At 33.8% G+C, this 23,692-nt stretch overlaps 1 protein-coding gene across 2 annotated transcripts; it reads right to left on the bottom strand.

Moving 5' to 3' along the window:
* Positions 1-4,359: 4,359 nt before the first annotated feature.
* On the bottom strand, positions 4,360-13,597 carry LOC115975368 (potassium transporter 3). Of its 2 annotated transcripts, none has more exons than XM_031096124.1 (9): positions 13,220-13,589; positions 11,802-12,045; positions 11,464-11,712; positions 11,265-11,315; positions 10,355-10,615; positions 10,220-10,272; positions 8,369-8,483; positions 6,607-6,861; positions 4,360-5,870 (listed from the first exon to the last, which is right to left on the bottom strand). In XM_031096124.1, exons 1-9 carry the CDS (start codon positions 13,235-13,237, stop codon positions 4,765-4,767), a joined length of 2,352 nt encoding a protein of 783 aa, XP_030951984.1. In that variant the 5' UTR covers positions 13,238-13,589; the 3' UTR covers positions 4,360-4,764. The 2 variants fall into 2 exon arrangements, with proteins under 2 accessions (XP_030951984.1, XP_030951985.1); XM_031096125.1 differs by lacking the exon at positions 4,360-5,870 and adding an exon at positions 5,877-6,431 and having other exon boundaries at positions 13,220-13,597.
* Between the last annotated feature and the right edge of the window lie 10,095 nt (positions 13,598-23,692).

Here is a 23,692-nt window from a genome sequence, read left to right as displayed (position 1 = left end):
ATAATTTGCAATTATTATAATTTGAGATTTCTACTTTTTTTAATCCAAAAAAAAAAACTAAGGGTGTAATGAAATTTAAAAAAAAAAAATTGAAAAACAAAGGAAGATAGAAGAAACAAATAAATTGTGATGAAGTTAAAAAAAAAAAAAAAATGAATACGTGGGGTGCGTTTTGTAGATTGGAGGAGTTTTAAAACTAACAAAAAAGTAATCCTATTTTGTAGGAAGTTAGTGAGTAGAAGTAGGAATTTAAATCAACATAAAAATAGTAGTTTATTAGAAGCAGGAAGACATTTCAACGTAGAAGTAGGAATTTATTATTTTTGTCAATTTACTATTTTAACCTCATTTTTAAGTTTTAGGTAGGAGTATTTTTGACAATAAAAAAAGCAATAACTAACTTTCTTTTTCTAATTTACTATTTTAACCCAATTTTTAAGTTGTTGGTTAATTAATTTAGGGGTATTTTTGATAGGAAAAAAAACAATAACTAACTTTCTGAATCCTTTTAATATATACAGATAACAAATAAATAAGGAAGTCTAGGGTTAGACTTGGATCAAACTTAGACTCTTTTGCCATTTTTTATGCCAAAATAAGAAAGGAATATAATTATTATTATTTTTTTTTTTTGTTGAAGGAATAGAATGTAATTGGATTTATGTATAATCTCTCCAACCAATAACATATTTTCTATTCCTTTTCTTTTTATTATTATTATTATTATTATTTATTTTTTTATAGTAAAAAATGACAACTACTTATATTCTCATTCTTATATTTATTTTATTGCGAACATCCTTTGACATGTCAAAAGTATAATTTTAAAAAAGAAAGTTCACATCAACTCTAAAATGTCATAATTTTTCAAAAAAATTATACATAATTAAAAACCAAAAAAAAAAAAAAAACCCAAATTTAACACGTCAAATGTTTAGAACAAAATAATATTTTAATAAAAAACACAATTACTATTTTATTAAATAATTTCTTTTTGATAGAAAGTTAGAAATTTTACTAAATAACTTTAAGTCATTACGCTACTATTTTATAAAATTATTATTAAAATTTCATTATTTTACCAAAAAAACCCATATTTCTTGTTTGCTTATATATTAGGTATGTTGTACATCATACATATGCATCACCTTTCATAATATATGGGTCCTAAAACTAGGTGGAGCTTACATGTGAGAAAAGAGAGGCATACATAGATGAATGAGATAATTATCGAGATAAGTCACACACTTTGAAAAAATAGTTAACTACTTGAAGAGTGTAAAATGGTGGGTTTTTGCTAATAGTGTTAGGTTGTTTCCTGCTGTACTAGGCCTAAATTTTTTGGATACAGGAGTTAGGACCGATCTAACTGCAACTCAATTTGGTCCGGCTTGCGCGCAAACTATACCTTATTTGCCAGGAACGTGCTTGCAGCAGACAGAGCTGTTTCAGATAAGTTGTGGCAGACAGACATAATAATAACAAAATAAAATATCCTGGCTACTTAATAGAAAAATGACCAAATGATCCCTACTCAAGAAGCATAATCACAGTAATAATAGTTACTTTTAGAAAAGAACAAATGGTAATACATATATGGGTGAATCAAAAGATAAAGAAGCCAGATTGAATCTGGTCTGCAGAAGCAAAACCAAAGAGGAAAGAACGTTTTTTCTCAATGCAATTAATCTCCCAGGAAAGTCCTGCTGTGGAAATTAACTACCTTGAGGAAAATGGACCTGAATGGTTGATGCACAAAGGACTCCTTTTGATTTTGATAGAGAGTAGGATTTTGTGAGGGAGAGAGGGAATCAATCTATTGGTGCATGCTTGTCGTTCTAATTCTCCATCTATTTTCTTTCTGGTTGTTTTCTTTTGGCAGACAGAGCTGTTTCAGATAAGTTGTGGTAGACAGACATAATAATAACAAAATAAAATATCTTGGCTACTTAATAGAAAAATGACCAAATGATCCCTACTCAGGAAGCATAATCATAGTAATAATAGTTACTTTTAGAAAAGAACAAAGGGAACAAATGGTAATACATATATGGGTGAATCAAAAGATAAAGAAGCCAGATTGAATCTGGACCACAGGAGCAAAACCAAAGAGGAAAGAACGTTTCTTCTCAATGCAATTAATCTCCCAAGAAAGTCTTGCCGTGAAAATTAATTACCTTAAAGGAAACGGACCTAAATGGTTTATGCACAAAGGACTCCTTTTGATTTTGACAGAGAGCAGGATTTTGTGAGGGAGAGAGGGAATCAATCTATTGGTGCATGCCTGTCGTTCTAACTCTCAATCTATTTTCTTTTTGGTTGTTTTCTTTTGTTTCTTTCCCTCACACTCGCTTCTTTTCTGTTTCGTGGTCTATCTTTTCAAATTCCTATTCCTTAGTTATGGTTCCCGTTGTTGCTCTCTCTTTTTTTGTTCTCGGCAAGGTTCTCTTTTTATAGTGCCTGCCGTGACCAGATTTTACTGTTTTAGCCTTTAACCTCTTTTGTCTGGTTTGGGTGTACTAGCCAACCACCACTGGTTCGATTGTGTGCCACCCCCCCATCACCAGACAAAGAAGGGTATTTTGTTTATTTGTCTGCCGTGGCACTTTTTCTTGCTACGGTCTGGGTTCTTTCTCTCTCCCTATCCCTCATGGCATGCACCTAGTGGTTCCAACTCAGCTTGCTTCTTTTAGGTAGTATGTCATCCCAGTAGGACACTTCCCCCAAAAGAGCCTGAGCCGGAACCTTAAAAATAGATTTTTCCTCTCTCCCTACCTCCAAACCATGCCCTCTTACCTCTGACCCACAACTTCACCATGCCCTGTATTGGCTAGGTACAGGCTGGTGGTGCCTGGGCCTTACGCGTGCTTCCCTTCCATGTGTGTCCAAAATTTACCTGCTGCTCATTCGCCTGCCGTGGTTTGGAGGCTTGCCTGCATAGTCTACCGTCCATTTTCTTTGATCCTTTATGTGAGCTGCTTTTTGATTTCCCGCTCTCTTTAGGAGTTGGGTTTTATTTGATACTGGACCTTACATTTCTTTCAGCGTATTTCTTGATTGCCCTCATTTCCTGCTATATTACTTTGTCATTCTTACTGTAATGACTCAATCCTGTTGGGCCTCTTCAGGCCAGCCGTTTATTCTTTCCCCCAATGGCTTGGCATGGCCATTGGTTTTCCTACTTATGGGCTCCTATATCCCTTTTGTCTTTCTCTTGGGCATCCTTGGCCTATTTGCTTTCTTTGGGCTTCCTTGACCCTTTTACTAACTCTGCATTCCCATGGGCTTTTACTAACTTCATTGGGCTTCCCTGGCCCAATTACCTTATTCTCATCCTTGGGGTTCATGGGTTTGCCATTAATTCTCTACTTTCTTTGTTTGTATTACTTTGGGCTTGTGGTGGCTCTTTCTCACTTTTCCATATCATATACTGCTCATGGGTATGCTATTTCTCTATTTCCGGGCTCCTTCAAGCCCACTTGCCTCTTCAAGGCCCAATTTTTTATTTCATGGGCCTGTGATCCATTATTCCTACTACTTGTGCCTAATGGTTTTGCTATCTGTTTGCCAATTCTTTGTTGCCCTTGTCGTTGGACTTTCTTCTTTCTACCTGGATTCTCAAAAATGACCCTCTACAAAGAGTTTTAGACACTATTAGGGGGGGGAAAAAAAATAAAATATAAGCAGAAGAAACAACAACAACAACAACAACAACAACAACGAGATTACTTGAAAATTTTTCCCCTTTTTTTGGTTCAAAACTTTAGTGGAAGGGACATTATCTATTTAGTATTTAGACACAATTCTAATTTAATACGTAGTCCAACTTAAAATAGATGGAGTTCCCCTTGAAAATGGTGTAAAACTTAAAATGGATGGAGTTCCCTCTTGAAAATGGTTCAAGATTGTTGTAGAACAAGTTTATATATCTTTCATTTAATCTCAAATAACATCTGTAATCTGTAATTTGAGTCTTTTTTTTTTTTTTCGGTGGCAAAGTGGCTTCCTAATTTTATGCTTCAAGTAGAATTAGAGAATAATTTCAAATAGGTATTCCTATGGACCATGGGTTGGGTTGAGTTAGGTTTCATTTATTTTCTCAACCCATTGGTTGGTTTGGATTGTGTTCTTGGGTTGTAGTGATTTTGTCAAACATAATAAAAATTGGGCTTTCATTGAATTATTTAAACTCATCATTAATAAACAATTAGAATTTAAATTCACACTATTAGGCAAAATATTCCAACTTTATCAAAACAAACTCTCAAAATACTAAAATAATATAACTGACAAGTTTAAACTAAATTACAAAATTTTCTTAAAAAAAAAAAAAAAAAACTAAATTACAAAATTACAAAATTAATATAATCATACAAACAAATCTTCTATGACGAGAGAAAACATGCTCAGCATATATGAATTTATGTAACACAGATACAAAAGCAACCTGGAAAGACAAAATGGACGTGGCTTATGGAGAATTAGTCCATGATCTAAAGACTGAGCGTACTCAGCAAACCCAATTAGAAGGAGCTCTACACTTATTGTACTAAAACAGAATGAATTATACAAATTGGCATTCAAAATCAAATGCAACCTTTCATCCTCTTAACATGTTGCCAAGTGAAGATTGGAGCGAGACAATTCTGTCAAACAGCAAATTGGTGACTACACCGACCAATAGCTGATGGCATTAGAAAAAGAAACCCCCTGTAACTTTGGCTGCCAGAAAACACTTGAGGCTTATATCAGCTGCAGATTCAGCTACACAAGGTAGTTCATACCAATCTCAATCAAACAAATATGAGGGATGTTTAACCCCACAGCCGGGGCTCGGCAGTTTTTACGTAAGAAAGAGTATACCATACCAACAACAAATTTCTTCATATACGATGAATTCGATTTTGCTTTGATATGTGAGTGGCCCACAATATATGCTACCTCAGCATGCTTAGCTTCCACAAGCTCCAAAAGTTCTTCCCTGACATTTAGATCCCTGTATTTCGTATTCAGCAACTCAAAACGAACCATTGGCCTATTGTTGAGAGGGGTTGATTCCTGTCTATTCTTAGACTTCAAATTCTGCAGTGTGGCTGACTTGCAGCTACTAAGAGTCACAGAGGCGGCCAAAGGGTTCGAACTGCTGCTTTCTCCAAAGCCTGCAGATTCTGACCTTCGCAATCTAGTTCCAAACTTTTCAGATGTCCTCACAACTGCCATCCGTCCATCCACAGTGCCATCAAGAGTTCGAGGACCTTCTGATTCCAGTTGGATGAATTCTGCTATGCTCATCACCAGTTCATTTTCAAAATCATCTTCGTTGTAATTAACATCTTTGTAACCATTTCGGACAATACAGCGGTACATTCTGTAAGATTTGGGACCAATCCGTCCAATAAGATACCGCTCTTTATGAGGTACATAGGGAACAGGAACAGTTTTAACACAGACAAAGACAACCACTTGATAAAAGGCTGGTAGGTTGGTTAAGAACTGACTAAACATGGCCGGGATTCCAGTTGCCAATTCAGTGTATATGAGGCCAATCCCAGGAACCTTAATGACCCCAAGACTTGGGCCCTGTGTTAGTATCCATCTCATTGAAACCTTGTTATGTAGATCATATAAATACTTCTTCCTGGTTCCATAATGCCATGCATACATAATGACCAAGAAAACTGCAGCGATTATGAAAGGAACCCACTCACCTCTAGGGATTCTCATAAAAGTAGATGAAAGGAAGATAATCTCAATCGATCCAAAGAATAGGATGAATAAAAGGGAAAACACGAGACTCTTATGCCATACAAGGTTGATGATCAGTGACATCAACCAGGTTGTCACGAAAGTCACAGTCAGATAAGCAATCCCTGAAATTAACACAGCAAGATTAGCTTTTGCAACAGAGGGGAGAAAAGAAGAGGGGCATGAACTGACACCTCCAGCCAACTAGATGGTAACTACATTATGGATTACATAAATACAACTCTCAGAACATAGACAAATTTGGCTATATAAGTAGATGACAATGAGCCCAAGGGGAATTTTATGACTGAGTACTGTGGACAAAGTACAGGCGTTGCAGATGAAGGCACTGTCGACCTGACTGCCATAGGATAAATAGGTTTAGATGGTAACCAAAATGACAGTTCATGCATAAAGAGAATGTTCACCTAACCAAAATGACCTGATATTTTGCTCATACTCATCACAGATTTTAACAACTACCCACTTTATTAAAGAGAAAAAGAAAAAGAAAAAGGTGAAAAAATCAGCAAGATCACATTGAAATCTAATTTAGATGGGTAAGCAGCTAACCCTTCTTGGTCCTGTCCATTTTATGTCGTCTTAAATCCACAGTCCCTTTATGTTCAATTCAGGTAATTTTGGACAGACAAAAACTCAAAATGCCCTTGAAAGCAAAAATTTTCCTGTAATGAATTATTAATGTAATATAGTTAAAAATTCTTACTACTTGACAGTATTCCTTCACGCACAAGATCATAAAAATGAATCAGATTTCTGATCTATATTAATCACAATATCCAGAGATAAATATATTGAGAAGAAAATTATTAACAAATTTCTTGACAGAAAACACCTTACCATAAGCATTTCCAATACGTTTTGCATGTTGGAAACCAACGGTGACAGCTAGATTGAGAATCATAAGGATCCAGTTTATCTCAGGGATGTATATCTGACCATGGATCCATCTCCTTGAATGAACAACCTTGACACGAGGGAAACATTCTAATGCATGGCATTGTTTGACAACTGAGATTGTGCCAGATATAACAGCCAGACTGGCAACTATTGCAGCAAAAGTTGCCAACACAAGCATTGGCCAAAACAAGGGATCTGCAAACATGGCAAGAACATTGCATAATCAAAAAAATTAAATATGGAATTCATGCTTGTTCAACATTGATTCAGGATAAATAAAATAAAATAAAAAGAAAAAAAGAAGTGAATTACAATTCTCACCAGTCCCCTTAACCAATCACCATGTAGGCAATATTGCTAACCTTATGATATCCCTCTTGGATAAAGAAATGTTTTTCAAGCAATAAGAAGGTATTTAGGATGCTTTTGAGGTTTTTAGGACTTCCCAAGTGATATCATGAAAAGCCTCAAACATAAATGTGGTAGAAAATGGAAGAATCTGGGGAAAAATATTCAATATGACAGGACCACTTGTACAAATTTAGCCATTTCGCTTATTTCAACACATTTTCTTATATATCAACAGCCAAATTATCACTGCCAAAGTTGGTCCATTTGCATCAAATGGTGCTATGGGTGTAAGAAGCTGAGGAAAGTCTTGGGGCAATTTGTAGTAGACTTATGAACAGGTGTTAATCTAGCTTATGAGAATCCTTTATTGGGGAAACTTGGTAGAATGAGTTGCTCAAACTCAGTTTTACATGGTTCAGAAGGGACATGTGAACATTGTCAATATATGGTTCCAAGTTCTACCCCATCTCTCCCTCTCATTCTCTCAGAAAGCTGCAGAACTATGAAAGTCAATGTGAAGATGAGAAGTCAGAAAAACCAGAACCATACACAAGACTCCATGAAAGCAAGATGTATAGAGCTAACCATTTTCTAGAGGGCCAGACTGTCAGATATAGAAACATGCACTGACAGACAGAATGCACATCCACGCAATTGTGCAAATGTTATCAGATTGGTTCCACATAAAAAATTTATGTTGCAACAAGTTTCCGAAAATTCTGTTATGCTTGTTTGTGAGGGATAAGAAAATTCCATGATTTCAATTGTCAACATGACAAACAAAACTAAACATATTTGCAGATGACTTCAAATTATTTAATTGCATCCTTGTTCACTGGCCCAACCAAGTCAAGCCTGGTGTTCCTCATGCTTAGCTGATCTAGCAACAGAGATCAAACTCAAGCTCGTGCTCATTTCTCTACAACACTAAATAGCTTTAAAAGTTTAAGGCTAGTTCACAATCTATTAGCAAATGCTTTTCATTTTCTTTTTTAGTTTTTCCTCCTTTTTTTTTTTTGGGGGGGGTGGGGGGAGTTAATAAAAATGCATGCAATTTATACAAGAAAGAAAAGTTGAAGAAACTTTAGAAAATAATAGCAACGCCCTGACATAGCCAAAACATCTTCTATTCTGAATGCTCAGCTGATTGGGTAACGAGACCACCAAATATATTGAATCTAGCTGGGAACCTAATTAATTAGTATTGATATTTAAGTGAAAGAGAATGAAATCAGGAATTTACTATTCATGGAATATTGTAGCCTAAAGGATGCACTAAGTGGCATTCCTCAAAGAGAATTTCTCTCCCCTTTAATGGGCACAACTGTAATTCATTCCTTCAATAACTTACCTGGAATAGAAGCATAAAAGCTTGTAGACACTGCAGAAAAATTCTTTGAAAGAAAAGCAGCCTGCCCCATGTATTGAAGTATTAGACATGGGTAAATAACACAAGAAAATGTGACCTGCAAGAAGTAAAAACTCTTTAGGGTTTTAATTACAGGAATATTAACAAATTAATGAGAAAAATGATGAAAGAATTTTTTTTTTTTTTAATACCCTACAATTTTTTACCTAAGAAACAACAAGAACAAGCACAACCTTAAAAAGTATGAGGTAAGGTAAAGCAGCAAGAAAAAAAATTTAAGCATAAGCTTTGGTGATAAAATAGTCTTAGAGTAGGAACTGCTCAACTCTAGATAGTGGGAAAAGATTAAACTTATCTCATTTGACCAAACATACACAACACAGCAGAATATGTATTCAACAGATCAAAGTTTCCCAAAGACATTTACTTTTTGACCATTGACATTGTATGGCAGGATTGTGACCGCCAATTCAAAATATATGAAATGTTTCTGATTGACACCCTTAAACATTTTATTGGCTGCTGAAAACTCTGATAGAAATGGCCAATGAGCTTTAGCTCAACTGGCACATCCTCTCCTTATAACTTCTAGGTGGATGTAACTTACTAATAATTAAATAAATAAATAAATAAGAAAGGGAAAAAGACTGATAGAATGGAAAGTGATTATCACAGCATTTAAATGCCCCACAAGAAAATAAAGAGGGTGCCTACTGCCTAGTACATGGACTTGTGTTCCTGCCCCAACATCAACCCCTTGAACAAACCCAACCATGATACCTCCAGAAAGGTGAAAAAAAAAAAATTATTGCAGTAGTAAACTACCAAATCCCATAAACCCCTTCCCCCCTCTGCTAACAACATGATACATTTATTGAGCCCAATACTTGATCTTCCAATTCCCAAATGATTGTACATAAAGGAGAGTAGGATATATTTCAAATAAATAGAGAAAGGTGGGTAGACCAACTCTAGGTAATTTTTATAAACATCAATGATAGTTAAACATGTTTTAACTCAACATATTTTTTTCCATTTTGATCTAGATTACCTAGTCTGTAACACTTTTGGGAGTCAGCTATACTTAAGTTAATTGTGCCGAACTACTGTAATGCCCATAGCTCTAATTCTTCAGCAATATGCTCTATGCCCTCTAAGCACTTCCAACTTTACAAGGCCGATGGCTGATGGGGGGGAAAGAAGAAAAGAAACATAAGGAAAATGAATCTCATACAAAGAGCAGTTGAAGTTGCAATATTGCATAATTGTATTGACTGGTAGTCCTAAAAGTTCAGGGGACTGATAACATATAAAACTCCGGAATACAAGTTTTAAGTAATTGCTCAATTAAATCATTCAGTATAATTGACCTGGCTAGAGATTTTTGCATGAGATCCCAATTTCTATTGTTATCAATTACTGTCCAAACAAGTAGGTCCTTCAAAACATCAATTCTTAAAGAGGAGATCATATGTATAAAATTAATTGGAAGGTCCAGAACAACAAGCATCAATGCCTTCTAACCTAGAAGGTCAGTAGTTCAGATGTTCCAGTACGTTGCCATACTGTAAATATATTGTTCTAAATGCTTTTCTTTTAGCCATCATTGGAAAATGCAAAGTATGAATCAGAACTAAGCTTCAAAATCTCTTAACAGCATTACTCAACTAAGCGTTGAAATGCATAAATGGACATAAGTTCGTTATCATTGATTCAACACCAAGTCATTCCTCTATATCATCAAAAATAATTACTTATCAGGGAAAAAAAATTTGTCACCCAAAGGTTATGCTTGGAAACAGAACCCTATTCTGCATTAATTGTTTTGCGTACCCTCAGTGATGCTGCAGTGAAGTAGCCAAGGTCTGCAAACATAGCTTCTGTTCCTGTAGTTGACAAGAAAAGACTACATAAATTAACAAGTGTAAAGCTTAAAGAACCAGAATAGATTCCATATGCCATATTTACCAGTAACACATAGTATTATTCCAGCAAGCGAAGTCCAACCATCTTTTCCTGTGTCCCAAAAGAACTTGTAAACATAATACGGAGAAAGAGCCTGGTATACCCTTGGATTCCACTTAATGACATTGTAGATGCCAACAACAGCAATAGACAGTAACCATAGAATCATAATGGGAGGAAACAGAAATGCCACCTTGTGGCCACCCCGGTGTTGCAAGAAAAAAATCCCAACCAATAAAACACAGGCAATAACAATCACTATACCTGTTTAATTATGTAAGTGTTAGAACATTGAATGGAAGTTTGAAAAAAGGATAGTAAATTGAATAGCAATACAATAATGCAAAGACGGGAAAACACTTATGTACTCATAAAATAATATGTTTTTATATGCAATATACAGACTCCTAAATCCCAAATTGCTTTTTTATCTCTTCCCTTCATGTTTCTATTTTAAATATTGAAGCCGAAAGGATCTGGAAAGAAATTTAACTAACTCTCAGGCTCCACTTGCCAATCATTTTTCACTCAGTAATAAGAAAAATCTAATCATTAGAGACCATGTTTCTCTGTCCTTTATGCATCCCATGCACTGTCTTCAGTATTTGGTATATAAAAGTGGGAATTCAACAAGGTTATAGTTCCTACTTTTAGTCCTCTTCAGTTCTCATCCTAAAATTTCTTGTTTCAATTTCCTCAGAACTTCTGAACACAATCTTCTGGCTAATAGATGAGTTCAATACTCAAATTAATGAGCATCTTTCCTTTTATTTTTTCTTTTTAAAATAATAATAATAATATTAAGCACTAACCTTCAAATTTCATTGAAAAATTATTAGCATAATAAAATTTACATACGTGTGTGTGTGCGCATGCGAGCGTTATTTCTACATTTTCAGAGATTTATACTCACTATTAGGCATATTTGTTGCTCGAACTTTCAGCCCTTCGATAGATGAAAGAACTGCCAAAATCAGATATCTATTAGCAGAGGTGTGCAACAAAAGGTACACATAAACATGCAGTGATGACCAAAACAGCCAGTAGAAGTTCAACTGAAAAATTCAAAAAGACAATACACATAAACATGCGGTGAAAGAAAGTGCCTTTACCAGAAATTGCAGGTGTGAGGACACCAACACTAATCACCATGCAAGCACCAAATAAAGCAACAAGCAGCAAACCGGTTTTTGCTTTTTTATGTTTCTCAATAAATCTTTTGATGGGATTGGAAGGCATATCTCTATTTGAGTAACCCGGTTTGTGATACTTAGAAAGCTCCTCGTCTGCTGCTTGATAATTAGGTAGTAAAGAGAATTTTGCATTTCGGCAAAGGAGTGCATATAATGCCATAATTCCACCTGCAAATGACTCAACAGTCATAGATACATAAAAATGAAAAACAATGAAAACAACTTGTAGCACCTTTGAAAAAGTTATAAGCTTTTACCTTCACCATTATCATCAGCACTCAACATGATAATCATATACTTCAACAATGAAAAAAGAGTTAAAGTCCAAAAAATCATCGAAAACACCCCGAATATTGTATCCTCGGTTTGATGATTACTTAAACTCCCAGAAAATGTACTCTTATACACATAAAGAGGCGAGATGCTCAAGTCACCAAACACTAGACCAAAACTCTGGTACACCAAAAGAAGAAATTTTTTACGCCGTCCACTTCCTTCAACCTGTGTTGTGCATAAATGTTAAGTATCTAAATCCACATTCAACCAGTGCCATAAAGAATAAGATCAAAATAATAATCTGTTTCTGATATTATATTCTAGATATGAGTAATAACTTATCCCATTACAGTTTAATAGCTGATGCTTTGCCAACCATGAATTCAAAAATAGTTTCTTTTAACACAAAGTATCAAATTCTCACGGGAAAGAGAAAAAAAAAAACCAAAATTTAGGGCAAATTGCAGTTTCCCCCCTCTTAACTATTGGTAGTAAGAACTTTGCACATTTTAAGATGTCTGCTAAATTTTAACGGAAAATTCTAATTTCTAGTACATAAAACAACTATACATTTAGCAGAATGACATTCTTTGTAGTACCCCATTTAGGTGAGTCAAACACCCCGTGCCTCCCCCCCCCCCCCCCCCAACAACTATCGACCTATCAAAAAAGTACACACATTTTTCAAAAAATTATGACTTTTCTGTTGAGTGCTTTTTACCAATAGTTAAGGAGGAAGATTGCTTAGTTTTGAAGATTAGAACTTGGGTAAAACTTGGGAACAATTGAATTCAAACACCTAGTTGCATTAACCAATAAAACGCAAAAAGTGTTATCTTTTCTAAGGACAATTAAATTCAATACGACCAGATGTTTGAATTCAATCATGCAACCTAACGTAATGTACCTAAGTTTTACCATCGGCAACTGCACCATAATTAATAGGAAAAAAATGCAATTAACCTAAATTTAATTTTCTGAATACCAACAATTACTAGATAAATACCAAAACCAATCATTGTTTCATAGTTACCAATCAACATTTCTTGATGAAATTCGTAACAGCTCTACATCTAACCCAAAATTTCACAAGGAATTTGATAAAAATGCTTCATCAACCTCCTACTCATAATTGTGCTTGAATCTATTCCAAATTTCTCAACCTCACACTTCAACAACAACAAAATCGCTAATGTTCCAAAAAAATAAATGCAAGCTAAAACTATTTTGCTCCACAACTAAATCAAAATCGATCCATTGGTTAAAAAAATTAAGCTAGCTCTGTTAAATTATATTAAAGAATGGACAAAGAAAGAGAATGGTGAAACTGAGAGAGATATTGATATATATATATATATATATAGATTTTGATGTGAAAGTGAAAAGGTCGAAGACATACCATAGCTGCGTTTCTCATTCTTTCTCTCTCTCTGTTTAAAGTCTGAAAACGAAAAGGCTAGAAAACGAGTCAGGGGTTTGGGGTTTTAGTTGATACATATATATATATATATATATATATATATATATATAAGTATATCGTTGGGGTTGAATCTGTAGAAGCTACGCTAGACAGATCGGAATCTCGCGGGTTAAAAGGACGCTTCTGTTTCTTTCGGTTTTAGTGACCCACGCCACGCTGCAGTCGTGGGAGCCACCAGGTCTTTTTTGTTTGTTTTTCGCTGAAAGTTTTATGTCGGCACAATTATGGTCTGGATTTAGTGGGGGATTTTGGCAGTGAAAGGTATAATGACTTTCAAGCCTCAGATGATTTGTGAAGTATTATCAACATCTTGGGATCACTGGTAAATGATTTTTTTTTTAATTGTAATATTATTTGTAGGGTTATAAATGAATCAAGTTATTTATGAAAATCTCATATTTAGCTTAAGAAAATCTTATTTATGTTTGTTTACCAAGCGAACGAATTAAGTTGAAACCTAATTTTAACCTTAAATATTAAACAAGTCAAGTTCAAACATAACAAATATATTTGTAAACAAACTTGTGATATGAAACTCGATTTAAATATATGTAATGTTTGAGTAGAAAACGATTTTATGTTTTCAAGTTGCTTGAACAAGTGAAATGCAAGATGTTTTAAACTAGCTCGATTTGAAATATTTGACTTCAAAAACTAGGGTCCGAAAATGCCTAACTAAATAGAATTTTTTGAGCAATGCGCTAGTTAACAATGAGAATGACAAAATCCGAAATGACAAAGTTCTTCAATGACTACGTTATGAGTCTAAGTTAACTAAATTAAATTGAAGTGCATCACCGACTCAAAGTAAAATTCTCAAAATAAAGTAGATTGCAGGAAATGTAAAGGATTCAAACCTACTTGATTATTCTATCACTAAATTGATTCAAAGTAATAGTAAATCATATCAAACTTCAATAACCAACCAAATATTGCATCAAACTACTTGAATACCATATTGAATGATAACACGAGTAAAACGGAAATGAACTTACAAGCATAAACTTGTACAAGCCTAAAGGACTACTTGATTTGCTTTCAATCTACTTGATCTCCTAAGAATCTAATACAAATGATCATGAAAGTTCTCTACTTGTAATTGGTGTCATTTTCTTGTACAATAAATCCTCCATTTAGTATTTATACTTGAATGTTTGATAGCTATGCTTGATACTCGTGCTATATGTCATTCTTTGGTCATTTCCAAGTGTTTTGTTGTTAGTAAGATTTGGTAACCTCTTGTAATTGCTTTTAAGGCAACCATCATCCTACTTCTAATCATCACTTTGCACATGTTTCTTGATCTAATAATCCACAGTAACCTCTCAAAATTAACCTCTTGAGGTAATTGCTTGTGATCGACTATTTTGGTATTCCTATAAACTAACCTCATTTGTCATTCATTTGGCATGAGCACTTTCTTAACCCACTTCTGACTAGACAATTCATATTTAAATCTAATTTCCAAATGGACCATTCCTATCTTGCCACATGTAATAATCTAATTTCCACATGGCCCATTCCTATTTAAATCTAATTTCCCAGTCCCATCAATCCTCTAGTTTGGGCTAAACTCTCGTAAATGGGTGGAGTCACGTTGGTGCCCTATGTTGGAGCATTTTGATATTATATAATTAAAATTGATTTATATTACAACATAAATGTAAACATGTTGGAGTTAATAAGTGTTGAGGTAAAAAAAAATAATCTTGACATCCAGGCCCAAGGAAACAACACAATGGGCCAACCTCATGACAAGTAATCATAAAAGGCATGAATTCACCACAAAGGAAAATGATGGTAAGCCCAAAAGTTTTGAAGCCCAAAAACCCATGGAAAGAAAAGACTTAGCCTCTCAGGATCAGGAGTCGAGGAGAGTCCAGCAGAAAGAGCTGGGCCAGGATCCCTAGGGGCTACCAAAGGCTCGGGATCCCTGGGACGCACAACACAACTGAGGTAGGATGGAGACAACTCGGAAGGGGTGCTACGAAATACAAGAAATGAAGAATATATCTATCCTTCTCAAGCACCCAGTGGTGCAGCAAAGAACTAGAAAGCTTGCAGAGTGACAATTCATGAACAAAAAAGCTGGTACCTCGGGAAACCTAGAATAAAGAACTATAAGGGGAAGTGCGTAAGAAAACCTTCAACCTAGCAGAAAAGGATTCCGATTACTTGGGAAAAATGACAAGAAAAGGGACAGCCAAAAGCAGAAAAGGTAAAAAAGCTAAAAGTTGAGGTCAGCTATCTAAGGGTGCATCGGAATGGAAAGTCAGCAAGGGACTTTCAGGGAGACAACACCAAAAGGAGAAAATTATGAGAAATAAGGAAAAGACCAGCTCTCTAAGTGACTGGCACAGCACGAGCTCTGGTGCCTAAGGGAGCAAAAGAGAGAAGTTAGTGGTACTCCGGAACCTTACCAAGACATTATAAAAGGGGAAGGCAGCCAGCGTTGAAAAAGGCAATCGGGTAGCAGTGAACCATAACAGAATCACTGAGAAAACTCTGTCGAAACTTAGAGAAAGTAGTAAAAAGAGAGAAACATTCACGGTATCCCAATATAGCCACTATAGAACATACTCGGATTCAAAGAGATTCAAACTTTACAAGTCTTGGAGGCTTGAATAGCCATCTAAGTTTGTAATTTTTGAACTTATTTGGACTTTATAACACGTCTTAGTGAGCATATTGTAATCCATAATTAATAAAATAATCAAATAATTTCATATTCACCTGGGGATCCCTAATAGTTATTGTGCATTTCTTTCTTCCTTGTTACATTGTTTTCCTTTTGCTGTTACTCTTGCTGTTGAATATATATATAAATATATATATATATATTCAATATATACATACATACATACATACATACATATATATATATATATATACATACATATATATATATATTCTTGCTTGCCAGTGCATATTCGTTGTAGGACCCTTACCTTGTGCACCACTTGGTTTGTAAAACAGCCCATTTAGCTGCGGTGAACCAAGCCTAGTCCACCTAAACACTAGTATTTGGCCCAGGATCCTTGGGCCTGGGAGTTAAAAAAAAAAAGGCACCTACACAATATGGAAAATTAAGAGTTAGTGAAAATGTTTAATCCCACATTGAAAATGAGAAAAATTATTTTATTCATTTTAATTGTGGTGATTAATGGGCTAATATGTATTAATTCAAATTTCGAGTTAGATACGTGCACAAGGAGGAGGTGAAGGGAGGAGGTTTCTACCAATGAGATGAGTGAGGAAAAAATTTGTCTCTATCAAGAAAAAATAGATAAGTATACAAAAGATGAATATAATTGTTGCTCTTTGTGAGAGTGTCTTTTTCTCTAGCACTCAGGCCCAAGGATCCTGGGCCAAATAGTTATAGTTTGATGGACTGGGTTTTGATTCATCGCAGCTAAAGAGCTGTTTAATAATCAAGTGGTGCACAGGGTATACTTTATACAATACACATAAACTAGCAAACGAGGATATTTGTATTGAACAACAATAAAAAACAACAAAAGTAATGCAAAGCAAACAGTAAATGTACAAAGTAATGGTTAGGGATCCTTAAATCAATAAGAAATACTTCATTGAATTTTCTTTATTATGATTACAGTGTGCTCACTAAGACGTGATACAAGGTTCAAGTAAACTCAAAAATTGCAGTCTTAGATGGCTATTCAAGCCTCTAAGACTTGCAAAGTTTGATTCTTTTTGAATCCGAGTATGTGCTATAGTGGTTGTTTCTGAGATACCGGGAGATAATTTACTAATTTCTCTAAGTTTTCTTCTCGACAGAACTTTCTCAATGATTCTATTGTAATTCTTCCCTTTTTTTTTCTTCACAATCCTTCTTCCCTTTTTATAGTGTTATTCTGGAGTCCCAAAGAACTATTGATTCCTCTGTTTTGTGCCCTGGGTACCAGAGCCTGTTTTGTGCCCATCGCCCAGAAGGTTCAGTCTTCCCTGTTCTTCATTCTTTTCTTCCTTTTAGTGTAGTTCCTTCGAAAGTCCATAGCTGACTATCTATTTCGGAGTGCACTGATGTCATGCTTTTCACAGTTCAGCTTCTGGCCATCCTTCTTCTTTATCTTTTTTCTAAAATGGGCGGAATCCCACTCTGCCGGTTCGAAAGTCCTTTGCTGCTACTCCCTTTTTTATAGCCCTTCATTCTGGTTCCCCGAGGTATCGTCTACTTGCGCTATGAGAAGTCACTCTAGGTTTTCTTTTTTTCTTGCTGGATCTTTGGTACCTTAGAAGGACGTATCCATCCTCTGTTTCTTGTGTTCTTTTGGCTTTTCCTTTGAGCTGTCTTAATCCTTTCTTGACTGTGCTACACGCCTCGGGGATCCCGAGCCTTTGGCAGCCTCTAAGGATCCCGACTCAGCTTTCTTTTTACTCTGATAATTTTTCAATCTTCTGATCTGGGCTTCTTTTCTTTTTCTTCTTTCTTTTCTCATAAGCTTCCAGGCTTGTCTTTTTTCTTTATGTTTTTGGGCTTACCATTTCTTTTCATTTTCCATGGCCCCTTGTGCTTATTTCTTTGGGCTTGGGTGCTGTGATTTTTTGGACCTCAACACTCTTATCTTTTGAATTGTCTTGCCGATCATTTCTATGATTATTATGATATAACTTATAAGTCTGCCAAGAAAATTTGAAAAGTTTTACAAAGCAAGTACGATACCAGGGAAACTGGTGCAAAGAAGTATGTTGTTTTTTCCATGGCCCCTTGTGCTTATTTCTTTGGGCTTAGGTGCTGTGATTTTTTCGACCTCAACACTCTTATCTTTTGAATTGTCTTGCCGATCATTTCTATGATTATTATGATATAACTTATAATTCTGGTGCAAAGAAGTATGTTGCCAGTAGATTTTTTCGTTACCAAATGATGGATGGAAAATTATAGGCAAATCAAGCACAAGACTTCCAGATGATCATGACAGAATTGAGATCCGAAGGTATAAAGATTGGAGATAATCTAGTGGTAGCTAGCATAGTTGATAAACTACAACAATCTTAGAGGAAGTTTCAAAAGACTTTACGACACAAACAAAAGGAGACATCCTTGGAGACTTTGATCACACGCATTCGTGTGGAGGAGGAGGAGGTTAGAGGACAAGATGCACTCATGACACAAGAGAACAATGGTAATTCCACCACAAAGGTAAACCTTATTTCAACCAATAATAATATGCCCAAAAATCATTTTCCTAGAAATGGCCATTCCTATATAAATCTAATTTCCCCGACCTATCAATCCTCTAGTTTGGGCTAAACTCTCATAAATGGGTGAAGTCATGTTGGTGCCCCTAAAATGACTGTTTAACTTATTAGATTTTCCTTATAAATTAAGGGTTATATATGAAGTTGTCACTTAATTTATTAACTAAGAAAATCATAATTGTAATAAACATCTTTGTTGAATAAAAAGCACATTTTTTTAAGTATCTAAAATATACATTATTTGATCCTAGATACATTATAAGAGAAAAGTACATTATTTTTGTTCCTAGTTACATCTTACAAAGATAAAATTATGACCTTTTAAGCACAATGAGATATTATCTTCCAATTTTTCTCTATTTTGACATTACCAGAATTCCTGTGAAATTTATTGATTAATTTATATATTTATAAATTATGTAACTATTACTAACATATGTTTTTTAAAAATAAAAATAGTTTTTCAATATGTTTTTTTAAAACATAATTATGTATTAATACATAATTACTCTTAAAAATATAGCATATTTTCTTTAATATATTTTTAAAACTTTTTTTTTATTTTTAAGTTCACCATTTTCATTCTTTTTTGCTTTTGTTTTTACAATTTTTTTTTTTTTTTTTTTTTTAAACAAGGCCCTCATAGTGCTTATCTTTTTCAGAACCTAGAAGCTAGAACTGTAATATGCGATTGAGGATGCATTTTCAACCTTACAAAATGGTCGTCAACTCGTCATTAAGGTGAGAGTTTGTAAGTAGCAACCTCGTGAAAAACATTATGATTTATGAAGAGTTGCAACTTGCAAGTTGTCCTATAATACATTGTCTTCATTTTTTTTTTTTTTTTTTTTTTTTTGAGAGAGTTATTAAAAAAATAAAAAAATTGTCTTCATCTTGAAAGTATATAGAGAATAATATCATATCCCTTATCTTTTTCAGAACCTAAAATTATAATAAGTTCGTTTATGATGAGAAGTTGCAAGTTGTCCTTAATCAACATGAAAGTTTGTCCAATATTTTTTGTGGAAATTTCTTTTTGCAAAATTGTTTTGAGTCTTTGAGAGGGTTTGTTTATATCAATTAAGACGAAATTTCTCGAATATTTTTGTACAAATTTCTTTTTCCAAATGAATGTGCTGATCATAGTAATTCGTTTGGTATTTTATGCTTATGCATCTTGAAAGCTGACCACTTGACCAAGGGCGTAATACATACATGCAACCCCACGTGTGTTGGCCCACACCATCTCTCTAAAATTTCAAGCTTACCATTATATTTCAGTTTAATTTTTCCTTCAGTAAAAAAATATATTTCATTTTAATTTTACATTTCTAAATATTTTCAATTCCAATATCCACTTCTTTAGTGGTTTACTTTGTAAAAACAAAAGTACAGAGAAGGAATTTTTTTTTTTTAAAAAGAAGAAGATTTTTTCACCCCCTTAAAATCACCTATCTTTGGTTTGTATTATATATTTGTCTACGGTGGGAGAGGATCAGAGCTAGCCAAATTAATGGCCACAGCTTCCCTCACAGTCACAACATCAACAATGCTGTCACAAAACAGTTTTGCATCCAAGACCACCACCTTTGGAAGCTTTAATTGGTCACGGCACAAAGAATTATACTTGGTATATAGTGCGTCCTCAAATCAAGGGAAATATTGGAATGCTTTTAATGCTTTATGATGCTTATAGTGGGGCTAAATCGTTACCGTGGGGCTGTATTTTGTAATACTTTTTACTATACATCAATAAAATTTCTATCATTTACCTACAAAATATTTGGTTTTTTCATTTCATTTTATTTCATTTCTCTCATGGATTTTATTTAAGAAATTTTCCCCCATTTATATCCTAACTTAAATACTATTACTTATATATTTTTTAGTGATGTTATAGCCACAAACTATTTTACAACATTTTTACAAAATGTTGATGTGGCCAACATTTTATTGGTTTTCATCTGGACCCATCATTAATATCACTTTTTTATTTACCAATAATCACTTAACACATCAGCAGTTTCTAAAATAATTTGTGTCTCTAGAATTATTATTTTTTCCTATTTTATCAATTTTTTTTTAAGGTCAAACATTTATACAAGGAAAGCAAAGGTTGGAGAAAAGAAAAGAAAAGAGCTTTAATAAAAAAATAAAAAATAAATAAAAAAGACAGCGAGGCTGCGAGAGCAAAAAAAAAAAAAATTTGAGAACAATATTATTTCTTTTCACAAGTGATAAAAATGAGGGGAAAAAAAAACACAAAGTCTTAATATAATAATATAATATTTTAATAAATTTTTTATCATAAAAAATAAAATAAAAGATAATTATATAATAAATTCCCATTTTTAATATTATTTTCAATTTTATGTTAGATTTCATGCTCTCTTCCATGTGTGTGTTTGCTTCAGAATAAAAAATAAAAAAAGGGTAAAATACCATTTTAGTCCCTAAACTTTAACAAAAGTTTGTTTTTTCGTTCCTAAACTTTAAAAGAAAAATTTCATCCCTAAATTTTGTAAAGAGTTATTTCAATAGTTTAGAAACAAAAATAGAAATGAAAAAAGAACTTTTTTAATAGTTTAGGGATGAAAAAAAAAAACTTTTAGTAAAGTTTAAGGATATAAATAAAACATTTTTAATAGTTTAGGGATGAAAGATGAACTTTTCAATAGTTTAGGGACGAAAGATGAACTTCTTAAAGTTTAAGGATGAAAAATAAACTTTTAATAAAGTTTAGGGACCAAAATAGTATTTTACCCAAAAACAATTAATGCATATATCATGATATAGTTTTAGAAATGTCATAATTTTATAATTTTTATGAGTCTTTATTAACTATATATAAGAATTCATATATGTATAAATTGAAAAAAAAAATTTGAATATCTGTATTCACCTTATATGTATAAAAATTGTTTCATTTCACCCTCTCTCTCTCTCTCTCTCTCTCTCTCTCTCTCTCTCTCTCTCTCTCTCTATATATATATATATATATATATATATATCTGTATATATTAAGAGGATTCAGAAAGTTAGTTATTGTTTTTTTTCCTGTCAAAAATATCCCTAAATTAATTAACTAACAACTTTAAAATGGGGATAAAATAGTAAATTGGCAAAAGAAAATTAGTTATTGTTTTTTTTATTGTCAAAAATACCCCTACCTAAAACTTAAAAATGGGGTTAAAATAGTAAATTGACAAAAATAATTAATTTTTACTTCTACGTTGAAATGTCTTCCTATTTCTAATAAGCTTTTACTTTTACGTTAATTTAAATTTTTATTTCTACTCTTTAACTCCCTACAAAATAGGATCACTTTTTTGTTAGTTTTAAAACTCCTCCAATCTACAAAACTCACCCCACCTATTCATTTTTTTTTTTTTTTTGGAAATTGGAAAAAGTAGAAATTCCAAATTAAAATAAATTCAAATTATTAATCTTTACCCAAAAAATAGAAGAGTCTGTGAGCACGCGCATGAGCTCGTGCTCAGAGGCTAATATATATTAATAGGTAAAGCTCAGAAAAATTTTAATTAGAATTTGAAATTAAAATCCAATTTTACCCCATGTATCTAAATTTATGTGGGGACCACACCATACTTATTCATTTAAGTTTGTGTCTTATGTCCACTTAAATTTTTTAATTTTTACATCAAGTGAGTTAATAAGTGAAAAATACTAAGAAAAAATAATCACATATACTCAATAAAAATTACCATATAACAAAGGTCACCACACATTCTATCTTATTAAAAATTAGAAAAAATATTATCATAAGAAGTATTAAATTTATGTAAGAATTTTAATATGGGACTAATTATGTTTACTTTAAAAAAAAAATAATTTAACTAATAATTTATATTTTTACGATAAAAAGTGTGTTTAATTTTAAATGTATCTATATGTATGCATGTGTTACATGTTGTAAGGACTCAATTTGTAACGATCACAAACTGGTCTTGGGTTTGTACGTTAAAAGGCCCAAATAATAAAATTTGTAGAGCGTGGGTGTTCAAGAACTAGATTAACTTCTTTAAAAGTAAAAAGATTCAACCTCACGTTTATAGCTGGACTAGAACCGATATAACAATCTGTTTTCCTTTGAAACAAATACGGTTCTTTGGCTTTCATGCTTTTTTCCTGAGTGTTCTTTGTGTTTTTCTCTATGTTCTGATCCCTTTCTACATGCTTTTCTTTCATGTTATATATCACCCTCTTCATACCATTTTCACCACACACATGTAGGTTGGGTTCAGGAGATTTTTTTCTGTCCCATCTAACACCTTCTGGAACAGCAGCTGTAAGGCTGCTCCATCACTGTTCAGGCATCACTTCCACATTAATGCGGCTAGAGAGTTGGTTGAGAGACAATTAATGCGGAGGCAGCTGTTGCCATAGATATTTGTTTGTCTTCTCTCTCTTACCTTTGGTCCCTTATCCTACCTTTAGTGGTGACGTAGCTCCGAAGTATGTTTGTAACAAGATGGCGTCTTGATCGTTCTCGGACTCATATTGCTGAGAAGGATTTTGTCCTCGGACGAATACTAAACTCACCTTTCGTGATATTCACTCTTCCTTTCGTTTGGTTACCCCTTCAATTTGATATGGGTCTCCTCGGACAGGTTTGCATCCTCGGATAGGTCACAGGCCCAATTAACTTGACTTTAATAATTTTAATGACTGACCGGCCCTCACAATAGTCCCTCAAAATCTTACTTTTCGACTCCTTGGGAGAAAAGATGGATTTTGACGTCATAAGCCCATACCCACTCATGTTTTGGGGCATGCTTCTGACGCTTCAGCATCCCAATCTTGGCAGCATTAAATTTTGACAACGCCCTTGTCTCCCATGTTCGATGGTGAGATGTAAATCGAACGGTAGAGGGCCTATCTCGTTTAGCGAGCGGGAATTTTACCGCTCACAATTTCTACACGACTACAAAGGCGTTCTCAAATCAATTCTCTTTCTTACCTTCGGTGACCACACAGTTCCAGAGCTCATACACTGAACCTGCCCTTCTCCTTTTTCATCATTTCCCTGGCGTCTACAAACAATTACATCTTGTTCGAGGTCCCTCTTTCAAACTTGTAAGTTTTCTCAAAATCTTTACCACTTTTATTTTAAACTCGTTACTTTTTTCTGCTAAATCCTTTAGAAAA

Source organism: Quercus lobata, chromosome 2 (genome assembly GCF_001633185.2).
Source record: "Quercus lobata isolate SW786 chromosome 2, ValleyOak3.0 Primary Assembly, whole genome shotgun sequence".
Lineage (NCBI taxonomy): Eukaryota > Viridiplantae > Streptophyta > Magnoliopsida > Fagales > Fagaceae > Quercus > Quercus lobata.
Note: the sequence above shows the minus strand (reverse complement) of the source record. Positions and strands in the feature narration are given on the sequence as shown.

Excerpts from the sequence above, each read along its gene's own strand:
- LOC115975368 (XM_031096124.1), bottom strand. Across the intron at positions 11,316-11,463 it reads CCTCACACCTGCAATTTCTG|TTCTTTCATCTATCGAAGGG; the intron begins GTAAAGGCACTT and ends TGATTTTGGCAG. Across the intron at positions 10,273-10,354 it reads AATAATACTATGTGTTACTG|GAACAGAAGCTATGTTTGCA; the intron begins GTAAATATGGCA and ends TGTCAACTACAG.